General features: G+C 36.2%; 1 protein-coding gene across 1 annotated transcript in view; it reads right to left on the bottom strand.

Annotated features, from left to right (window-relative positions):
* XK (X-linked Kx blood group) overlaps positions 1-23896 on the bottom strand; it is a 62683-nt gene that overhangs the window by 22801 nt on the left and 15986 nt on the right. Inside the window, exon 2 of the mRNA XM_036746836.1 lies at positions 11938-12200. Coding sequence (XP_036602731.1) covers positions 11938-12200 — 263 coding nt within the window. The remainder of the gene's footprint in view (positions 1-11937; positions 12201-23896) is intronic.

Below are 23896 nucleotides of genomic sequence, written 5' to 3'. Positions count from 1 at the left end.
CAAGCCAAAAGAATGTACACAGTGGTCCTGTCCAAAAATGTGTGACTTGAGTCTATAACATTTCTATCAGTAGGTTACTCATAATACTTACTCCTTTTCCTTCCTTTCCCCCTCCACCCCTACATTTGACCAATGGATTATCAGCTTGAGACACCTTTTACATGAAGTGCCAAAGGGCTTTGGTTTGCCCTATACTTTTCAAAACTTTTAACAATTACTTGAAGACATAGATGGCAAATTTATAGAAGTCATGAACTGAGATGAGAGCTAATACAACAGATGATAGAATCAGGGTTCAAAATTACACTAATATGCCAGGATTCTGGACTGAAGCCATCTATATGAAACACAGCATAGATATTGTAAATGTTAAGACCCAAATTAAGATTAAAAAAATCAATTGTATAAGTACAGTTTGGAGGAGACCTGGCAGTTCATGTGAAGATGGTCTAGAGGCTTAAGTTGACATCTTTATTAATAGGAGATATCAGTGATATCAGGCAGCTAACAAAAGAAACATGACTGCACTTCAACACCATATACTATTTCTCACTAACACAGGTCACAACTCTCCTGTTATCTGGTAGATGGTCTTCAGGAATTGCTGTAAATGAAAAATGCATTATCTTGTGACCAACCTAGTAACAAGCCTCTTTGGACTCAGGCTGGTCCTCAGACAACAGACACAGCCCATTACTGCATCCATAATCAAACCCTTCCCAGCTGGTTAGAACCTGTCAGAGTTTTTGTTCCACAGACATTGACTTTGAGAACCCAGCATCATCTCCACACCAAAATGAGCTATTGTTGAAAAAAGAATTTTCTGTGGTATTAGAAGTATTCTGTCTTATTTATGGGTGCTAAGTCCCACTCTCTTCTGACTTGGAATACTTTGAATGACTTAACTATTCTCGGCAATACAATGATCCAAGACAATCCCAAAGGACTCATGATGAAAAAATGTTATCTGCCTTCAGAGAAAGAACTGATGGTGTATGAATACAGACTAAAGCAAGCTTCCTTCCTTCCTTCCTTCCTTCCTTCCTTCCTTCCTTCCTTCCTTCCTCCTTCCATCCTTTCTTCTTTTCTTTCTTTTGAGATTTCTTTCACACAGTGACTAATATGGAAATATGTTTTACACGATTGCACATGTAACCTATATCAGACTGCTTACTGACTCAGAAAGGGGGAGGGGAGGGAGGGAGAGAATTTGGAGTTCAAATTTTTCTAAAAAAATGAATGTTAAAAATTGCTTTTATATTTGCTTAGGGAAAAATAAAATATTATTTATTTTAAAGGAGAGAATACTGTGTTCAGTTGTATTATAGCCTTCTTCCACTAAGTGGCTAACTTAGTTTTCCTAAAATTCAGATCTCTTGGTAAATAAACTCCAGTGGTTACCTATTTCCTCTACGATCAAATATAAGTTCCTCTCTTGGGAATTTAAAGCCATTTATAACCCATCTTCAACCTGCCAGCTCAGCCTAATAACATATTACTCTCAATCTTCCATTCCATGATAGAGCCAACTTGGTCTTTCTACTATTCCTTATGCATGGCACTCCATCTACCATATCCACAGTTTCACCCTGCTAGTATCTCTGACAGATGTAATGCACTCCCTCCTCATCTATACTTCTTAGAATCCTTAGTTTCTTTCAAAGCTCATCCTTTGGGGAGGGGTGGGGGTAGGAGAAACACAAGTACATGTATAAGCATATGCAGAGTCAACATACGAAGAATAAATCCAAGGTAATTTGAGAGGGACGCACGAGCAGTTGAGAATATGGAAAAGAGGTCACTTAAGCTACATCTTTCAGAAGACAGGGATTCTATGGGGTGGAGATGAGGAGGGAAAACAGTCGAGGCAGGGAATAGGAAATTGAGATCAAGAGGAGGGAATAGGAAATAGGAGATGAACCGGAATGACGAGGGATTCAAGAACTTTGTTCCGAGGGGAGAATTTGAAAGAACTGTGGATTGATGTTTTACCCCAAATAGAGAAGGCTTAAGGGAGCCATAATGGTTGTCTTCAAATATATTCAGAGCTGTCACATGGAAGAGAATAGATATGCTCTTTTATTCAAAGGGACAGAATATTTATTAGCTTGTGGAAGTTGTAGGGAAGACAATTTCACCTTTGTGTTAGAAAAAACTATCTAAATGTCAGGATTTGGATGGGCTATGTGGTAAAAGTAGTATTTGCTATGTAAGCTAGGTTACTTTTTCTTTAAAAGGTACTATGCCCACTGTCACCAATATTATCTAGTATTTTATTGGAAACCCTAGCAATAACAATTAGAGAAGAAAAATAGAAGGAATCAGAATAGGGAATGAGGTAATACAACTATCTCCTTTTTTCTTTTTTTTTTTTCGAGGGGAAAGGCAGGGCAATTGGGGTTAGGTGACTTGCCCAGCTAGTAAGTGTGTCAAGTGTCTGAGGCCAGATTTGAACTCAGGTCCTCCTGACTCCAGGGCCAGTGCTCTACTCACTGCACCACCTAGCTGCCCCAAAACTATCTCTTTTTGAGACAATATTATGATATGCTTGGAAAATCCTAAAGACTCAACTGAAAAGTTAGTTATAAGGATTAATAATTTTGGCAAAGTATCAGAATATAAAATAAATCCACATAAATCATCAGCATTCCTATATGTCACAAACAAAACTCTGCAAGAAGAGATAGTAAAAAAAATAGTCTATTCAAAACAACTCTAGACAGTATAAAATATCTGGGAATACTCTTACCAACAGAAACCCAGGAACTATATTAAAAAATTATTTAAAAAATTTACACAAATAAAATCAGATTTAAATACTTTGTAGAAATATTAATTGTTCATGGGTAAGCAGGGCCAATATTAGAAAAATGACAATTTTACCCAAACTAATTTACATATTCAATGCCATCCCAATCAAATTACCAAAGCTTTTTTTAACTGAATTAGAAAAAATAATAACAAAATTTGTTTGGAAAAACAAAAAGTCAAGAATATCAAAGGAAATGATGAAAAAAAATGTAAAGGGAGGAGGTTTAGCAGTACCAGATCTTAAACTATATTGTAAAGCAGTATCTGATACTGGCTAAGAAATAGAAATGTAGATCAATGGAATAGAGTAGACACACAATTTATAAACATGATAGCATTGTTTTTGACAAGTGTAAAGATTTAAGATTTTGGAGTAAGAATTTGTTATTTGGTAAAAAAAATTGTTGAGAAAACTTGAAAGCAGGATGGCAGAAACCAGGCATAGACCAATATTTTATATCATTTACCATGATAAGGTCAAAATGGATACATTATCTATTCTAGATATAAAGAGAGATTTTACAAGAAAATCAGAAGAACACAGAATATATTATTTACCAAATTCATGGGTAGGCAAACAATTTATGAATTAAGTTAGATGTAAAATGAAATGTAAAATGTAAAATGATTCATTAAATTAAAAAGGTTTTGTTCAAATAATGTAGCCAAAATCAGAAGCAGAAAGTTGGAGAAAACATTTTAATAAACAGTTTATTAGATATAGATCTCATATCTAAAATACATAAAGAACTTTGTCAAATCCATAAGAATATGTGTCATTCTCCAATCAACAAATGGTCAAAGGATATGAACAGGCAGTTTTCAAATAAAGAAGTCAAAACAATTTATAGTCATATGAAAAAATGTTCTAAATAATTATTGTTTAGAGAAATGCAAATTAAAACAAGCTTGAGATATCATTTTGCATCTACCAGATTGGCTAAAATGATAGAAGGGGAAAGTGACAAATATTGGAGGGGATCTGGAAAAATTGGGACACTAATTCATTGTTTGTGGAATTGTGAAGTGACCCAATCATTTTGGAGAGCAACCTGGAATTATGCCCAAAGAGTTATTAAACTGCCTACATCCTTTTGCCCAACAATAGCAATACTAGGTTTATTTCCAAAGATTATATGTGTGTATACGTATATATGTGTGTATGTTCTAAAATGTTTATAGCAGCTCTCTTTGTGGCGACAAAGAAATGGAAATTGCAGAGATGCCCATCAGTTGGAGAATGTCTGAACAAGTTGTATCATATGACTGTGATGGAACAGTACCGTGCTATGAGAAATAGCGAGCTCAATGATTTTAGAAAAACATGGAAAGACTTGCATGAAATAATGAAGAGCAAAATGAGCAGAACCAAGAGAATACTGGATATAGTAACAGCAATATTATTTTAACAATGACTTTGAGGAAATAAGTTATTTTGACCATTATAAATACACAAATTAACTGTGAAGTGCATATGAAGAAAGACACTCTCTATATCCAGAGAAAGAACTGATAAATAAGAAGTGTGTATAGAAGAATTGTACATATATGTGTGTGCATATATATATACATATATATGTATATATGTATGTATACCTATCTGTGTCTAATGGTGGCCATCTCTAGGGCAGAGAGGAGGGGAAAAAATGTACATGATAATTTTGTTGTATATTTGAAAGGAACAGCAAGTTGTGCACAGTAGATTTGCAGTTTCATGTGCAATCATCTTTTTTATTATACTATGTTACAGGGAAAAAATATAAAGGATATATGAAAAAAGATACTATCTACATCCAGAAAAAGAATTGATAAATAAAAATGTATAAAATAGTTTTATATGTACATGTGCATGTGTGTGTGTATACACACCCATGCGCACACACATATTTATTTGTGTCTAATGGTAACCATGGGGGTGGGGGAGAAAGGAATTTACATGATAATTTTGTTGTACATTTGAAAGGAATAGCAAGTTGTGCACAGTAGATCTGCAGTTTCATGTACAATCATCTTTTTTATTGTACTGTGTTATGGAGATGCTTGTTTTATTCCATAAATTAAAAATAATTTTTAAAACTGTTGAGACTTATTCAGCTCAGGGGACTAAGGCCAAACCATTGATGTAACTTCCTTGTGGCCAAAGTACAAAAAGGTGTATTCTCAGATTGTAAACTTTCTAAGGGCAGGAGATTTTTCACTCTTGAACCCGAGTTCAAATATCACCTCAGACACTTATTAGTTGTCTGACCCTGGACAAATCACTTAATTTCTGCCTCTAAGTGTAAAATGTGCACAGAAATAAGACCTACATTAAAGTATGGTGGTAAGGATCAAATGAGATATTATTTATTAAGGACTTAGCATAGTATCTGGCACATAGTAATACAGGCCTACTTTGGAGATATTATGGTTTAGTTCTAGACCACCACAATAGTCATGCAGGCCTACTTTGGAGATATTATTGTTTGGTTCTAGACCACCACAATAGTAATGCATAATATCTTTGGAGATACTAGGGTTTGGTTCTAGACCACCACAATAGTAATACATAATATCTTTGGAGATATTATGGTTTGGTTCTAGACCACCACAATAGTAATACATAATATCTTTGGAGATATTATAGTTTGGTTCTAGACCACCACAATAGTAATACATAATATCTTTGGAGGTATTATGGTTTGGTTCTAAACTACCACAAAAAAGAGAATATTGTAAAAGGGAGTCACACAAATTTTTTTTGTTTCCCAGTGCATATAAAAGTTATATTTATATTATACTGTAGTATATTAAGTGTGCAATAGCATTATATCTAAAAAAACCAATTTTACATGCCTTAATTAAAAATACTTCATTGATAAAAAAAATGCTAACCATAATCTGAGCCTTCAGTGAGTCATAATCTTTTTGCTGGTGGAGCATCTTGCCCTAACATTCAAAACTGCTGACTGCTCAGGGTGGTGGTTGCTGAAGCTTGGAGTGGCTGTGGCAATTTATTAAAATAAGATAACAATGAATTTTGTGACTTAGATCGACTCTTCCTCTCACTTGAACACTTAGAGGCCATTGGAGGGTTATTAATTGGCCTGATTTCAATATTGTGTCTCAGAGATTATGAAGGCCCAAAGAGAGGGAGAGGAACTGAATGGCTGATCAGTCAGTGGAGCAGTCAGAACACACACAACATGTATTGATTAAGTTCCCCATCTTATGTGGGCACAGTTCATGGGATCCCAAACAATTATAATAGTGACATCACAGATCACCATAATAGATAATCATAATGAAACAGTCTGAAATATTGTGAGAATGACCAAAACATGCCCCAAAGACAGGATGTGAGACACGCTGTTGGAAAAATGGTGCCAATAGACCTGCTCAATGCAGAGGTGCCACAGACCTTCAATTTGTAAAAAATACAATATCTATGAAGCACAGTAAAGTGCAATAAAACAAGGTAAGCTCGTAAGAATATTAATACGAATGATAACAATAATAATGGCTACCATTGATATATTGTTTACTATGTGCCAGCACTTTATAATTACCATCTCATTTGGTCCTCAGAACAACTCTGGGAGGGAAGTGCTATTATTATCGTCCCCATTTTACAGATGAGGAAACTGAGGCAAACAGAGGTTAAGTGACTTGTCCAGGGTCACATAGTAGGCAGTTAATAGATGCTTGAATTGAATTATGAGAAGTAGAAGGGATCTTGAAGGTCAGCTAGTCCGCATTGTGTAAATGTGGAAATTTAGGGTCAGAAAACACATAGAAAATTAGAGGCAAAGCCCACTCTGGAACTAGGGTCCTTGAGCACCTGATCCAGCAATTCTTTCTAATTCATAGACCCCAGCATTCACACACAAAAAAGGGAAAACTCTATGTTTTTTAAGTTATCCTGAATTTTTGTAACCAATATTGTCCACAAATTAGCACCACCAGCTAAGTGAACTACATAGAACCCCTCTACCACTGCCACCAACTTATAGTCTAATTAACAGGGGTTTGAGGCTGCAGGTTCCCCACCCCTGAAATATATTTAATGAATTCATAGAAAGTGTTGGGTACAAAGAAAAACGGCTTCTAACAGTAAACTGAGGCTAAATAAAATGTCTTTGTGAGGACCTTTAAAAAAGAGATTCTTACAGTCATTTAATTGACCTATCAAGATACTGATATGATGATTAAATCCCTAGCAACATTATTTATCTAGAAGCTTTCAGTGAAGGCAAAAGAACCTTGTAATAGGAAAAAGAAAAAACTCTTTGGACAGACGGCTACAGAGACTGGGAAGGAGAGGGAAGAAGGGAGACAAAGCTGCCATGTTGTCAAGGCTGTTCTGAATTCCATTTGCTAAGCAATGAGGAAAGGGTCACTTGCCAACAATAATGAATAGCAGAGGAAGACCAAGCTTAGTTTAAAAAAAAATTGTAGTGAATCCTAAGTTCATGGAGCCAGCAAATGCACTATGATAAATAAAGAGAACCATGTGAATATGATGTTTACTCATTTTTGTATAAACAGAAAAAATTCTGTTTAGTCTCACAATAGCTTTGTGAAGCAGGAGAGCAGTATTCTAGTTCTCATTTAATGGACGAGGGGAAAAAGCAAAGAGATAATGAGCAAACAAGTCACTGCTGTATACTGGAATGCAGACTGGCTATAGACTCTTAGAAGTTCAAATCCTACCTTTGATGCTATCTGTGTGGCCATCGATACCTCACTTTAGCCTCCCCAGACTCAGTTTCCCCATCAGTAAAATGAAGGGCTTGCACTAAATGGCTTCTAGATTTATGATCCTATGAACTTGTTTGCTTATGCTCACCACTCTGCTCCTAGACTTGAGGCCAGTTTCAATATTCTTGACCCAGTCACTTCATTCCTTCTGGGCCACTTTGCCTCTGTTGTGTATGATTATAGGAATAGGGAGTCAGAACAGGTTGGGTATAATCATGGTATTTAATTTACTGGTGTCTACAGAACAGATCAAAATGTCACATTCTACTCCAGTAATAATAAACACATTCTAATGCCATGGAGCCAGGCCAACATGAAAGTCCCAAGCTTACTTTCTGACTCTCTTTGTTTTTATTATCAGAGTAGAGGACAGTTTATGGGTTACAGGGCCAGATTTCAGATTCCCCAGTCGAAGAAATGGATAATGCAGGGATGGGAAAAAAGGGGAAAAAAGCATAATGAATACCAGGTTTGCTTCTAACTGCTTTCTTTCATACTCATTATTTGATATGTTTCAACCAACAAAGCACTGAGTTTCCTATATTTCAGCAAATATAGAAATGTGTACAACGACCACGTTAGCAAAATACACATAAAAACACTTGGTCTTGTCAAATAAAGAGCATGAAAATTAAGCATTCTTTTTTTTTCTCTCAAATCTGCTTTGTCTTACTCCCCACCTGTACTTTTTTTTGCTTAAATCACAGAAGTGAAGATCAGATCTTCCCAACGCTGGCTGTATGACTTAGTACCTGAAGTTTTCCATTTATAAAAGGAAAATACAGTTTAACACTGTCTCCTAATGACATCACAAGAACACTGTGAGAATATGTGAGTCAACTTTACACTTCCTTGAATAATCCTGCATGTTGTAGCCTAGATTTTGTCTCCCTGACCAAAAAAAAAAGACAAAACACCCTACTTCATTAGGGTATAAATTGTCATACACTTTTTCTCTCTCTCTAGTTTAAAAACAATGTTGATACATAAGTTTCTTGAGGGCAGGAAGAGTTTAATTTGTCTTTGCGTGCCCATTGTCCAGCACAGTGCCTGGCACATAGGGGCTTAATAAATGCTTGCTGAATTTAATTATTAAGTATATGGTAGCTATTTAATTAAAAAAAAACTCTTTGAATTCAATAGGATCAAATTGAACCTTTAAATCCTTTGGAAGCTCAAAGTCAGTATAAGGTATTATTATTTCTCAAATTAAAATAAAAGTTCTCCCTGGGAAAACTAGTATATCTGTACTACCTGACATGAGAAGTGGTTATATCTACTACACACTTTGCAACCATAACTCAATATCATGATCGTGTCATTTTCTGGTAAAGATAGAAAGTCATTTATCCAGTCAGTCACTCAAATATTTATTAAGCACCTACTATGTGCCAGGTAATATACTAATTTCTGGAAATACAAAGAAAGATAAAAGACTGTCCATAAGGGGTTTACAATCCATGAGGGGAAGACAACATGCAAATAACTGTATTGTAAGCAAGTTATATACAAGATAAATTGGAAAGAATCAACAGAAGAAAGACATTAGACCTAAGAGGGATGGGAAAAGGCTTCCTATAGAAGGTGGGGTTTTTGGCTGGGACTTAAAGGAAGCCAGGAAAGCTGGGAGGAGGAGTGAGGGAGGAAGAGTATTCCATGCACCGTGATGCTGGTGAAAATGTCTTATTCAAGGAACCGTAAGGAGGCCAGTGTCACTGGGTTGCTGAGTAAATGGTGGGGTAGACGTTAAGAATACTGTAAAGGTATGGGTTGTTGTTGTTTGTCCTTCATTCTCAAAGAGGACCATGACATTAGGAAGGCAATGCCATGACTTGCAAGTGGGTTGGATTTAAGTGACGGAGGACTGTGCAAAGTCATCAGCCTCGCTTTCTTCTCTGGAGCCATCTAGGTCCAGTGGCAAGATCAGGAGGACTGGAGATAGCCCCCAAAGGTAGGGAAGGCAGAGGGAGAAGGCAGGAAAGTTGTAAAGGGCTTTGAATGCCAAACAAAGGATTATCCTACTTCCTGGCAAACTCAACAACTTTTTTTGAACACATGAGCTTTCCCTTCTAAGACCTAGAAAAGATTATATTAAATCTCACTTGACTAAAGCAACTACATATTTTATTTTGCAAGCTAACAAAGCACAGAAATGACCAAAAGTTTTTAACACAAAGGACTATCTTATTATATGTCAGTGAGACAATTTCAAGGGATGATGATCCAATGGTAATCATATAGCCTCAGATTTTTTTTAAAAAGGAATATGATTTCTTCAGGCACCTTTGTAATTGACTTGAATGGAATTTATATAGGTTGTTATTAATTTCAGAATGGAGCATAGAGGATTGCCTTGGAATCAGAAAGATCTGAGTTCAAGCCTTGCCTTTGAGACATATAATTTGTGTGACCATAAGAAAGTCACTTAACCTTTCAGTTCCCCCTCTAGGACTAAGTGACTTTCCCAGGGTCACACTGCAACAAAAAAATCTGAGGAAGGATTTTAATTCAGGTTTTCCTGGCTCCAAGTTTAAGGATATAGAGAAATGATCAGAGTCAGAGCTAGAATCAATGGTAGATGAGGTAGGTAGCCAAAGCAGGTGCACAGCACAAAGAGGGAAACTTTTAATATTATTTGTTTAAAATGCACATGTTAAATGTCAGATAATTCTGCTATCCATGGCAAACAAGGATTTATTTTGTCAAATCACATGTTTCAATGGGAGTCAAATCAACACATGAGCAGTTGTGACTTTAAAACCTGCTTAGGGAACTTACGTGCTTTGCTCTGGCCTGATCACAGTATGACATTACCCAAGCAGCTAAGGATATCCCAACTAAGCACCCAAACATGAAATTCTACTGATGGGTGTCAAAAAACCACGTTGAAATCACAAAGGAATTGCCGCTACTTTCCAGAATAACTATTGAGCTATAGCTACACACGACAATGATATTTTAGGCTTAGTTTTTGGAAAGCAGCCAACATGTGGCACGTGTCTTAATATCCCTTCTGATACCTAATACATTGGCAATTATGGTTTGCAAATCCCATTCTAGTACCTCATCATGACACTAAGATAACCCTGAATTCCCAAAGGTTAGAGTGAAAGTTTGGAAAGATTTCCAATATGGTCTTCGAAATGGTTAGAAGACTGATTTCTGAGGATTAACTTAGCAAAGGTGAGGGGGTGATGTTCTTTACCAGAAAGCTGGCCATCAAGCAACAGAATGTTTGCCTCTAGATTCTGTGTTTAAACACTTTGCTCTTGGCAGACTAAGATTAAAATTTAAGTCATACATACTCCTCTCTAGGGTGAATTCTTGTTGCAGGATAATTATGTAGATCTGGAGGGTCAGATAAGCCCCTAAAACTCTCATGAATTAAGAATGAACTCATCTGCTAAGGCTTAGAGGAGTTTTGAAAGGCATCCAGAAGACTGGATCTTTTGAGGTATTTGAAAATGTTTGTTGTTGAATGTTATGACTGAACGGGCATTTTCTCAAGAAAATCCTTTTTCCACCAGCATTCCTGTGTAGCAGCCAGTTGGTTCACAGTACAGAAGCAGGAGAACCCAGTCATTGTGCCACTCCAGCCTTGGGAGGGAGGATTCTGATGTTGCCTATATGCTTGTTGGTGGAGCCTGCTGCTGCTGTTCCCCATGGAGAAGCTGAATATTGGGGTCTTGCTCTGGACGTGAAGCTAGTTGGCAATGTGAATAATGCTTTCTCATCACCAATTTCCCTATTGAATGCTACTTAAAAGGACAAAAAATATCAGCGGGCAAATTTAATAGGAGTAATTTTTATTTGCTTGTTTCTACAAGCATTTTCACTCACTTTTGTATAGAATCTATATTTAAGCTTATTGAGTATTGGTATTTCTTCACTTATTTAATAATTTCAAGTATCCTCTTCTCCCTTTTCACCTCCTTTTCTTTCACTATGTCTCACATGAATGTGGGTTTTCTACAATTAAACAACCAAGTAGAAGCTGCCCTTGGTAAATCTGATATCGGAATAATCAAGAAATTCACTCTGTCTTAAGGGATCATAAAATGATGACTTAGAAGCTAATACCTGGTTACTCATTTTAAAGGCAGTTCTTAATAAAGAAATTGCCTTCTGGGTTGACTAAATACCTGGTATGTAACAGACATTTATTTAAGTGTTCCCCACCCCAAAATAAAATTTACGACCAAGACAGGATTAGAAAACCATCTATCTAGGCTGCTTTTGATGCAGTGTGACCTAACAAACAAGAGATCAGACCAGATAAACTTGTGAAGTATGAATGAATAAGGTACCTCAATGGTAAATGCAACTCTTTGGAATGACTCCCACTTTGCCTCAGAAGATCAAGGCCAAAATTTAAGATATACATACTTCTCCCTATGGTGATTTCCCGTTGCAAGACGCTTATGTACAGCTGGAGGGTCAGCTGAGGTGCTGAGCCCAGAAAAGCCTGGATCACCGATGCCCTGCTGAACGCCGACCTGTGGGTGAACAACTTGCCTTCTGCCCTGCCCACTTCTTTCTCAATTTCTTCTGTGAGTCCATTTTTAGGGATCTGCTTCTTCTTGGTGATGCTGACATAAGGCTCTTCAACTCTACCAGCTTCAAAATATATGCAAAAGACTTCCACACACCTGGAAATGGAGTCAAGATTTTTATTAGATGACTAGAAGTCCCCGTGTTTTGATTTTTAGCCATCCTATCCACGTTTCACCTGTATCCGGTATTTACCAATGTGTCACAGTACAAGAAGGATCAGATTCAGAGTTACAAGACTTGGATTTCAGTCCTACTTCCATCATTATGTGCCTTAACCTTTCTGGATCTCAGTTTCACCACCTGTAATATGGGGATAATAACACTTGCTCTCTCCATAATACAGGGTTGTTATGAGGATCAAATAATGAAGGTGAACACACGATGCAAATGTGAGAAATGATACTTTGTGATCATTAGTTCAAGGATGTGCTGGAGCTAGCTTCAACAGGCTAGTGAAAACTGGTAAATTTGCAAACATTACTAATTAAAGCTTGATTTATTGCTTTGCTGATTGTCTAGATCTAAGAAAGGAACGGAGGAAATGTTGCTAATGTATATCAAACTTTAAGTGTGTCATGCATACACTTTTTTCAGAGAGCTCACATCCCTTCTAGAGCCCAGAACATACACCCAACTTTACCTTTTACTTTGATGTCATCTAATCCCCCTAAGGCCAGTCAGAGCACTCAGAACTGAAAAACAAAAGGAGATGAGGAGCAGAAACTAAAAGGAAAGGGAAGCACAAATGAAGGAGATGAAAGCAAGGAAAAGCAAGATTATCTATGAAAACATCTGATTGGTCCTGGCTCCAGCATCGCGGCTTGGGTCCTGATGAATGGGTCTCCCAAGGATGGAGTAAGAACAGGGAAAGGTAAGGAGAATGGGCAAAATGCATGACTCAGAGGAAGAGAAGAGCAAATGAGATGAGGAAATGCATGCACATAGCTCTTCCCAGCTAGACTATAAACTCCCTGAGGGCAGGGATTTATAATTCTTTGCTGGCCATGCATAACCCAACATATTCAATTTAATAAGTATTTATTAAGCACATGCAAGATCCTGTTAAGTAAGATATGATCCTTTAACTTTAAGGAACTTAAAATCCAGTAAGGAAGACGATAAAAGCTCAGTGCTTTAACTTTGGCCACTTCATAATAATCCTGTTAGTGCGTGGGACGAGAACTATTATTTTCATTATATAAATGAGGAAACTCAGGCTCCGAGAGCTTTAGTGGCTTGTTTATGGTCACAGAGTCGGTAAATGTCAGAGGCATGATTTGAATCCTGGTCTCCTCACTCCAAGTTTACCACACTGCAAAAGAGAATATGAAAAGCTCAAACAAAAAGCTAAGATAATCTATTAAGTCACACTCAGGACTGATATCACTACTGCTGCTGCTACTGCTACTACTGCCACTACCACCACTATTACTACTACTACTACCATCACCACCAGCACCACTACCACCACCTCTACTACCACTAACTTATTGTTTGCAAAATGCTTTACAAATATTTACTCATTTGATCCTCAAACCCTGGGAGGTAGCTGCTATTATCCCCAAGTTTACAGACAAAGAAACAGGCAGACAGGCTGTTAAATGATTTGCCCAGGATCACAACGTTAGTAAATATATTTGGCTGGATTTAAAATCAGATCTTCCTGACTCCAGGTCCAGTGCTCTAACTCCCCATACCACCTATCTGCCTTTGCAGAAATAAGGAAATACTTGAGTAATTAAAGAGATATTCATTGCTTGTAGCTGGCCTGCGCTATACAACAAAAATGACAGTGTTACCCAAATTAATACAGATTCAATGCCACATCAGTCAAACTATGAAAAAATTACATTATAGAATTAGACAAATTAACAATAATAAATTTTGGAGAAGAAAAATTCTAAAATCTCAAAGAAAATAAAGAAAAATGGAAGAACGAAAGAGGCTTAACATTACCAAACTTTAAACTATATTATAAAGTTATGATCATCAAAACTTTTTTATACTGGTAAAAATTTGAAAAGTAGATAAATGAAATAGAGTAGAAAAACAGGTCCCAGAAACAATACAGCCCAGTATTCAATGAATTGAAGAATCAAAATTTTAAGGAGAAGGACCCTCTATTTGACAAGAACTGCTTGGAAAAATAGAAAACAGTTTAGCAGAAAGTAGATTTAGATCCACACCTTATACCATTTACCACAAGAAGCATCACGTGAATATATATGCTAAACATAAAAGGTCATATAATTAAATACACACATACACATATGCACACAAACACACACACACACACACACACACACACACACACACACACACACATCCCAAAATAGAACAGAGGAATCTTTTCACAATTAAGACTAGGGATAATTCTTAAACAAATAAGGAATAAAGGCAATCACAAAGGACAAAAGATTATTTTGATTACATAAAATAAAGAAGCATTTGTGCAAACAAAATCAATTCATTTTAAAATAAGAAAGATTGTTGAATAGGGAGATAAAACCTTTCATCAATAACTCTGATAAAAGTATGATATAAAATATATATAATGTATATTTGTATGTACGGTATATATGTTATAAGGAACTGACAGTAATATATAAAACCAAGAACCATTCCCCAATAGATAAGTGGTCAAAGGATAGGAATCATTTTAAAATTAATTATAAATAATCAACAACCACATGACAATGGATCAAAATTACTAATAACAGAGATGCAAATTTAAAAAATACTGAAACTTAATTTTATAGCCATCACATTGGCAAAGATAATATAAAAAATTATAATGGTCAAAGCTAGAAAAAAAAGTGGGAAGACAAGAGCACTAAAGTATTTTTAGTGAAGCTTTTTCTTCCAGAAATACAATTTATATTGCAATAAGAAAAGTCAAAGTCAAGACTATTAAGGGATTAATGAAAAAAAATGTGAAGGAAGGTGGCCTATCTGTCCCATATTTCAAATCATATTGCAAAGCAGTAATCATCAAAACAATCTGGTACTGATTGAGAAGTAGGGTAGTGGATCAGTGGAATAGATTAGGTACATAATACACAGTAGTAAATAACCATAGTAATCTAGTGTTTTATAAATGCAAAGATCACAAGCTTTTGGGATAAGAACTCACTATCTGAAAAAAACTACTAGGAAAACTGGAGAGCAGTTTGGCAGAAACTAGGCATAGACCAGCGTCTCACATAATATACCAAAATATGGTCAAAATGGGTACACGATTTAGACATAAAGAGTGATACCATAAACAAATTAGGGGAGCAAAAAACTGGGGGAAAATTTTTGCAGCAAGTTTCTCTGATAAAGGCCTCATTTCTCAAACATGTAGAGAACTGAGTCAAATTTATGAAAACACAAGTCATTCCCCAAATGATAAATCATCAAAAGATATGAATAGGCAGTTTTCAAATGAAGAAATCAAAGCTATCTATAGTCACATGAAAAAATGCTCTAAATCACTATGGCTTAGAGAAGAACAGATTTAAACAACTCTGAGGTACCACCTCACGCATATCAGATTGGCTGATATGACAGGAAAGGAAAATAACAACTATTGGAGGGGAGGTAGGAAAATTGGTACACTAATGCTCTGTTAGTAGAGTTGTGAACTGATCCAATCATTTTATAGAACAATTTAGAACTATGCCCAAAGGCCTATGAAATTGTGCATACCCTTTGATCCTGTAATTCTACCACTAGGTCTGAATCCCAAAGAGATTTTTTAAAAAGGGAAAAGGATCTATAGGTACAAAAATATTTATAGCAGCTCTTTTTGTAGTGGCAAAGAATTGGAAATTGAGGGGATGTCATTCAATTGAGGAATGGGTGAACAAGCTGTGTTATATGATTGTGATGGAATACTAGTGTGATATAAGAAATAACAAGCAAGATGTTTTAAAAAAACCTGGAAAAACTTACATGAACTGATGCAAAGTGAAGTGAGAAGAACCAAGACAACATTGTACACAGTAACAGCAATATGGTATGATGATCAATTATGAATGACTTAGCTATTCTGGGCAATACAATGATCTAAGACAATTCTGAAGGACTTATGATGAAAAATGCTATCTAGCTCCATAGAAAAGGACCTGATGGCATCTGAATGCAGATTGAAGCATGCTTTTTAAAACTTTATTTTTCTTGGGGTTTTTTGGACTGTGTTTTCTTTAGCAACATGACTAATATGGAAATGTGTTTTGCACTGAATACACATGTATAACCTATAGCAAATTGCTTGTCTTTTCAATGAGGGTGGAGGGAAAGGCGAGGCGGGAAGAGAATATGGAGCTCAGAATTTAAAAACAAAAAACAAATGTTAAAAATTTACATGTAATTGGGAAAAATTTTTTTAAAAAGTCACTAAACTATTTACACTAATTGATCCAGTGATCTCATTATGGGATACATAGTTCAAGGAGGTCAATGAGGAAGAAATGTTCCATGTATGTCAAAATATTTCAAGAACTAAAAATAAAGTGAGTGCTCAACTGGGGAATGGCTGAATAAAATATAAAAATGAAAATTTTGTATTGTAAGTAATAACAAATGTGAAGAATTCAAAGAAGCATGGGAAAGTTTTGTGAATCTATGCAAAGTGAAGTAAGCAGAACCAGGAAAAAACAACTACATAATAACAAAATGTACACAAAAAGAACAAAACCACAAAGATGTAAACAAAAAAGACATGAAAAGAAAAGAGCATTCTGAATAATAAATTTTAAGGACCAGTCTTGATCCTGAATAACAGATAGTGAACTATACCTTCCATTTTTCCTTAGGGAGATAGGGGGCTATGAGTATACAATGTTCCAAATGCTGTCAAATGCTGTCACTATGTTGGTTATTTTGGCTTAATTATTTTTATTTGTTACAAATATGGGGTTTCATATGGAGCAATGGGCCTGGAGGTCATTAAGTCAAGAAGTGACTGACACAAAATACATCCAAAATGTATTTTTAAGAAGAGATCCAAGACATACAACAGGAGTTAAATACTTTGTTGGCTGATTGATTGACAGATGGTATTAGGCTCTAGATGGATTAGGTATTAGGGAACAGATGCAGGCAACAAATAAAATAACCATTTTCCTAGGAACAGGTTTTTACTATAAAAAGCTGTAAATCATGAAGCCTATGGAAATAATATTGTATTTAAGTCAGAGAATATGTGTTGGTATCCTGCTGCTACCACTTAACTGTTTTACCTGTGTCACCTAATGCCTCTGGGTCTCCATTTTTCATCTGCAAAATAAATGGACAGGACTAGCTGACCTTTACAATCCCTTCTACTTCTAAATCTACAAATCTGTAACTTTGTGGTCTTTAACATCTATTTGCTAGGTGAAAAGTTAAGTAATATGATCTTTCTCTCCTAGATTTTTCATGCAAGAATTCTAATATGAAGTATCAGTTTATCTCTGCCTACAGCAAAGATGTCTCTTAAGTCATCTCCCTGTAACCCCCTGATCACAGCAGAGTAGAAGTTGTAAGATTCACTCTCCTAGAGTTCCATCCCAAATCTCTGTCACTTCCAGCTACTAGTATTTATTGCCCATTCTTAGAATTTCTATTTGAGTTTATATAGTTCCTCATGCCCATATATTCCTCACCTCTAACACATTTATTCCATAATTGTAAATAATTGATCTTTGTGTATAAGAATATTTCTCTTTTTGTTCTTCTTTTATAGTCCTTCATTGTATAGTTTTCTAAAAGTTTTAAAATATTAATTAACCTATCATCGCTCTTTATATTTTGTATCAATATGAGAACAGTCCATAGACCATCACTCTATGTGGCATTAAAATACTTATACTGTATAGATTTTAAAAAAATATTCTAAACTTGAAAAACAACTAACATATTCCTTTTTTAAAAAACACTCTTTGGAACCTCAGAATTGCTCTCCTCTTGCTGGAATAAATGTGTTAGTCATTTGTAGCATTTTTAAATTTGGTTATTGGTAGTTTGCTTTTCTGCTTTTGAGGACTGTTCATATCCTTTGACCATTTATTTGTTGGAATTATTCTTGTTCTCTTATTTTTAAATCAGCTCCCTGTCTTGGATATTAGAGTTTTATCAGAAAAATTTGCTGCAAAGATTTTTCCCAGTTAATTATTTCTCTCCTAGTCTTAGCTGCATTGATTTTGTTTGCGCAAAATCTTTTCAACTTTGCATAGTCAAAATTGTCTATTTTATCTCCTGGTCATGAACTCTTCTTTTATCCATAATTACAAAAGATATCTTTCTCCTTGCTCTTCTACTTTATTTATGATGTGAGCTTTTATTCCTAAGTTATGGGTCCATTTGGTTTTTAATGTAGTCTATGCTATTAGAGGTTTGTCCAAATTTAATCTATATTAAGGCTACTATCCAGCTTTGGCCCAGTGATTTCCCAAACCAAAACACATATCTCTAGCTACCACTCCCCTCCATGTGTAGTCTCCACCTATTAGAATCTAATATCCTTGAGGGCAAGAACTGTTTCCCTTTTGTATTTGTATCCTGAGCACATAGCACAATGCCTGGCACATAGTACAAGTCATAAATGTTTTTCACTCATTCATTCACTATTATGCATAATAGTGGAAATGCATCTTCCTTATGCTCTCAAATATTAGATAGATAGACAGATAGATAGATAGATAGATAGATAGATAGATAGATAGATGTAAACTTACTTAGTCAGTACCATATCAATCAACTTTCCCAAAGGATTGCCTTGTAGAGTTAGAAAAAAGTAACAAAATTCAAAGAGGAGCAAAAGTTCAAGAATCTCAAGATAAATAGTGAAAAAAAGGGAAAGGAGATTATCACTATCAGATTTCACACTACACTACAAAGCAATAATCACCAAAGATTATATTATACTGTTCTTAAAATAGAAAAGTTGATCCAGAAATAATTAAACATAGTAGCATAATGTTTGAAAAGCCCTAAGATCCAAAATATTTGCTATTTAACAAAAGTTATTGGAACACCAAGACAAGCAGCTTGATTCTCTTCATTTGCCACAACATTGTTCTATACGTGTGCATGTATATATGTGTGTATATGTGAATGCACATATATATACATACATACAATGCACATGTGTTTGTAAACAATATGTGTATATATGTGTGTGCGCATATATAATACACACTACTTATATGTTCATATATACATATATCACATGCACATGGATATATACATGCATATTTGTATATATGTTTATGCATGAATTATATATATGTGCCTGTATATGTATGTGTGTGTGTGTATGTGTGTGTGTGTGTGTACCTCAGAGCCTTTCCATTTTCCTTGGGGCTTCCCCCAGTAAGAATGTTGTTAATTCTTTTTCATCCCCTCTGCATCTTACCCATTTGGGTCCCTGCTGAGGTCTTCCATTTCCTTGGGGTTTTCCCAGTTTGCTGTTGAGGATTCAAGCCTTTTTACCTGTTCTCATGCTGATTTCTCTAGGAAATCCCCTCTTCCAGGTCTACAACTCTGGCCATCTTTTCATACAGTGCTAACCTAGACTGAGGGAGTTTGCTGATGTTTCTCTTTGGATTTCTTGGTCATCATTCAATCTGGTGTTATTTTTAGATCATCATAGAGAACTGTTCCCAGGCAACTTTTCATGTAGCCATCTTAACAGAAGATTATAAAGAGATTATAAAATGATTTGACTGAAAACTTAAGAGAAATGGGCCTTGATTTGGTCTAGGCCTCCAGTGTGCCCCATACACACCCATTCTAAGACAAACAAGAAATAAAGGTCAGCAAGGTTCATTTGACATCTAGGACAAAGGCACATGAAGGACATTGATAAATTTTTTGTGCTACTGATGATTCACATTAAAATAGATATGTGACCCCAAAGACTTTGTCCATGGGGTTTTCTTGGCAAAGATACCAGAATGGTTTGCCATTTCCTTCTCCAGTGTGTTCCCATTTTACACACAAGGAACTGAGGCAAATAACGGTTAAGTAACTTGCCCAGAGTCACACAGCTGAGGCTGAATTTGAACTCAGATCTTCCTGATTCTGGGCCTGGTACTCTATTCATTGATCCACATCCACATAACTGCCCCCTCATAGGCTATATATTTAGCCTAACTGCAGTCAAAATTAATCCCATTTTACTTTAAAAATTCTTAATTAAAACCATTTCATAATCTAATTCAGAAGATTTCAGGAAGACATGATAGGTGTTTTCAAATGTTTGATGGGTTTTCATGTGGAAGAGAGCTCAGACTTGTTTTGTTTGGTCCAAAAGAGAGGTAGATGTGAACTACAGCATTTCTAGATATAATTAATTCATGTTTTCATTTACATACCATATTACTTCCTAAGCACCAAACTATTACTTTGGGAAGCAGAATCATTGCTTCATTCTTACTGAATAGTCCTTTAATGCACTGATAGGAAGATGCCTTAATAGGGAATGAATGCAATGCTCTGCCAGAAAAATATGGCTGTGGCCTGATTCATAATGCGTTAGTGAGCAAATGAACATATGGTGAGAGTGTTTATGAAGATTCCTGTCACACGACTCTGTTAAGGAAAAATTTAAAAGCTTTGTATGAGATACTTCTATAGAAATACCTCCGCATAATTTCTAGAAGTTTACTTTTTACCTTAAGTGACTGATATATTGCATGCATATTGATGTGGCTTCATGAACTAAGTCTCTTAGGCCTCCTCAGGGTTTGGAAGTCATTGCTTCTATCCTTTGAATTCTAGCACCAGTTTAAGTAGTATTCAGGAAACAACAGTGAAGAAGGTAGGGTCTACAGGGCTGAAATCTCTGAACGGATTTCTTTTTTTCCTAACATAGTTTTCAAGATAAGTTTTCCTGTTTTGATATAGTTTGGAGTAAGGGGACAGTGGCACCACCCATAACCAGAAATTTTTCATTCCTATGAATTGGGTATGAGATATGACAATAGCTTGGTGTCCCTGCTTCTTCAAGCAATCACATTAAATATGGAAAATACTATATGGCTAAGCCTTATCACCTGAAGTAAAATAAGATGTCAGTAAATTTAAATCTGAGCTGCCAAATATCTGTTAAAAACCTCAGTAGTGAGTCCAGAGTACCCTGGAATGGACCCAAGGTTTCAGGCCTATCCTGGCCTCAGTTCTAAGGAAATTTAGAAGGTCTGGAGGTATCACATGAACCTGTACAATGCTAGTGCCTTCCCTCTTTTTATCATTACCGATCTGTCCTCCCTTATCTTGTTTGTACGTTGTTCCCCCTCATTAGACTGTGAGCTCCTCAAGAATACAGATGGTCTTTTTCCTTTCTTTGCATCCCCAGTGCTTAGCACAGTGCCTGGCACATAATCGGCACTTAATAAATACTACTTGACCTACTAACTACATTTGTTTGTGGGAAAAGAATGACCGCAACTCCACTCTCACTCCCCATCTCTGCAGTGGATAGAATGCTGGGCCCTGAGTCCAGAAGCCCTGAATTCAAATTTAGCTGCACACACTTACTTAACTGTATGACCCTGGCAAGTCACAACCCTGCTTGCCTCAGTTTGCTCATCTGCACAAGGAGCTGGAGAAGGAAATGGCAAACCACTCCAGTGTCTTTGCCAAGAAAGCCCCAAATGGGGTCTCAAAAAGTCAGACATGACAGAAAAATGACTACACTGAACATCTGAAGTGCCGACACAGGGTTGTAAACAGAGAGACAATGAGAGAGGGACAAACAAAAGATGCGGGGAAAAGTTAGGAGTTAGGAGTAACAAAAAAAATAACTCACACGTATATTATACTTAAAAGGTTTGCTCAAAGCAGGGATGTTTGAGCTGAGTTTTCAGGAGACAAGAGACTCTAAGACACAGAGTGAATAGAGAATGTATTCCAGGCTATGTGACATTATAAAGGCACAGAGATGGAAGAGGGGAGTGTTGCTTGGGAGAACCAGCAGCAAGGCCACACCATGACTGCCTCAATCAGTCTCAGTCGATGAGCATTAATTAAGACTGCTCCATGTCAGGCAAAGTGGTGCAGTGGATAGAGTTCTAGGCCTGGAATCAGGAAGACCTGAGTTTAAATCCAGCCTCAGACACTTACTAGCTGTGTGACCCTGGGCAAGTCACTTCGCCATGTTTGCCTCAGTTTCCTCATCTGTAAAATAAGCTGGAGAAAGAAATGGTAAATAGTGCCAGTATCTTTGCCAAGAAAACCCCAAATGGAGTCACAAAGAGTCAGACACTACTGAAACAACTAAACAACAACATACATCAGACACTGTGCTAATGAAGATACAAGACAAAACTGAAAAGGCCTAGTATCAAGGAACTTACATTCTAGTGGGAATTGGCTATGTACATATAGTCCTATACAAAATATATGCAGAGATTTTAGGATTGGGAGAGATAATAATAAAATAATAATGATTATAACTTACATTTGTATGGTGCCTACTATGTGTCACTGAGCTAAGCACTTTGCAAATATAATCTCATTTCATCCCCACAACAACTATAGGAGACAGCACCCCTATTTTCCTATTTTAGAGTTGAGGAAACTGAGTCATACAGAGGTGTTTGACTTGTCGAAATGTCTGAGGCTGGATTTGAATTCATTGTCCCTGTACATGTGGTCAAAAGTTCAAGTTGGGGGGTTTAAGGAAAATTAATCAGAGAGTATTCTATAGAATTAACTAGAAACTTGAGGAAAGGAAACCAATTAAATACAAGACCATCCCTATGCCTAAGAAATAATTCAGAATATAAGTCTTTCCCTCCTTAAAATTCCCTTCAGTGCTTTGCTGGATCTCTTCTTTGGTGTTATTGAATTTTATCTTGTATCATACTTATTCATATATGTCATCTCCTCTCTACTGTGTGCCAAGTTGTTTAAAGGCAAGATTATGTTCTTTTTCATCTTTTTACCCCCAACACCAGGCAGTGTCTTACAGTAAATAGAGAGCTAGCCTCAGAACCAGGAATACCTGGGTTCAAAAGTCCCATTTCCGACCCATTCTGTGTGACCCTGGGTAAGTCACTTAATCTCTCAATGCTCTAGCCCAGAAGTGGCAAACTCAGCTCACAAAACTCCCTGCTGTCATACAAGATTAAAATTTAATTGGGAAACATTCATCAAAATGAATAAACATACGATAACAACATAGATAGCTCCCTGTAGTAAAGAAATCAAAGCTCTAGCCCCTATTTTTAATGCCTCACACTGTGCCTTAAACAGTTACCTACTATATATTCACTAAATTGAACTGAATTGTTTAGGACTTAGTTGGTGAAGGCTACTAAATGGTTAGTATTTTGGTATTTAACAATAACAACAACTTATATTTATACTGCTCTTTAAATTTTGTAAAGTGATTTCTGAATACTTACTCATTTTCACAACAACCCTCAGAGACAGGGGCTATTATTATCTCCAATTTTCAGAAACTGAGACCAACAGAGGTTCAGTCAATCAATCAATAAACATTGATTAGGCACCTGCTATGTGCCAGACACTATGCTAAGCGGCTTGCCCAAGGTCACACAAGTGACTGAAGCTGGATTTGAACTCAGGTCTTCCTGACTCCAGGTCCACTGCTCTGCTGTCTCAAAAAATAAACTTTTTTTTAAAATCATAAAATCATTTGGCTTCTCACTCACGTGATGTTATAGTCTCTCTTTTTTGGCTTCTCATTCATGTCATGTTATAGTCTTTTTTTAAAGATGGTTCAGTAGTGAGTGACATCTTTCAAACAAGCAGTGGCTATCTTGAGTTACTACTTGTGTGAAAGTATTGTGCTAAA

Source organism: Trichosurus vulpecula, chromosome 2 (genome assembly GCF_011100635.1).
Source record: "Trichosurus vulpecula isolate mTriVul1 chromosome 2, mTriVul1.pri, whole genome shotgun sequence".
In the NCBI taxonomy this organism is placed as follows: Eukaryota; Metazoa; Chordata; class Mammalia; order Diprotodontia; family Phalangeridae; genus Trichosurus; species Trichosurus vulpecula.
This window is presented reverse-complemented; position numbering and strand designations above follow the sequence as displayed.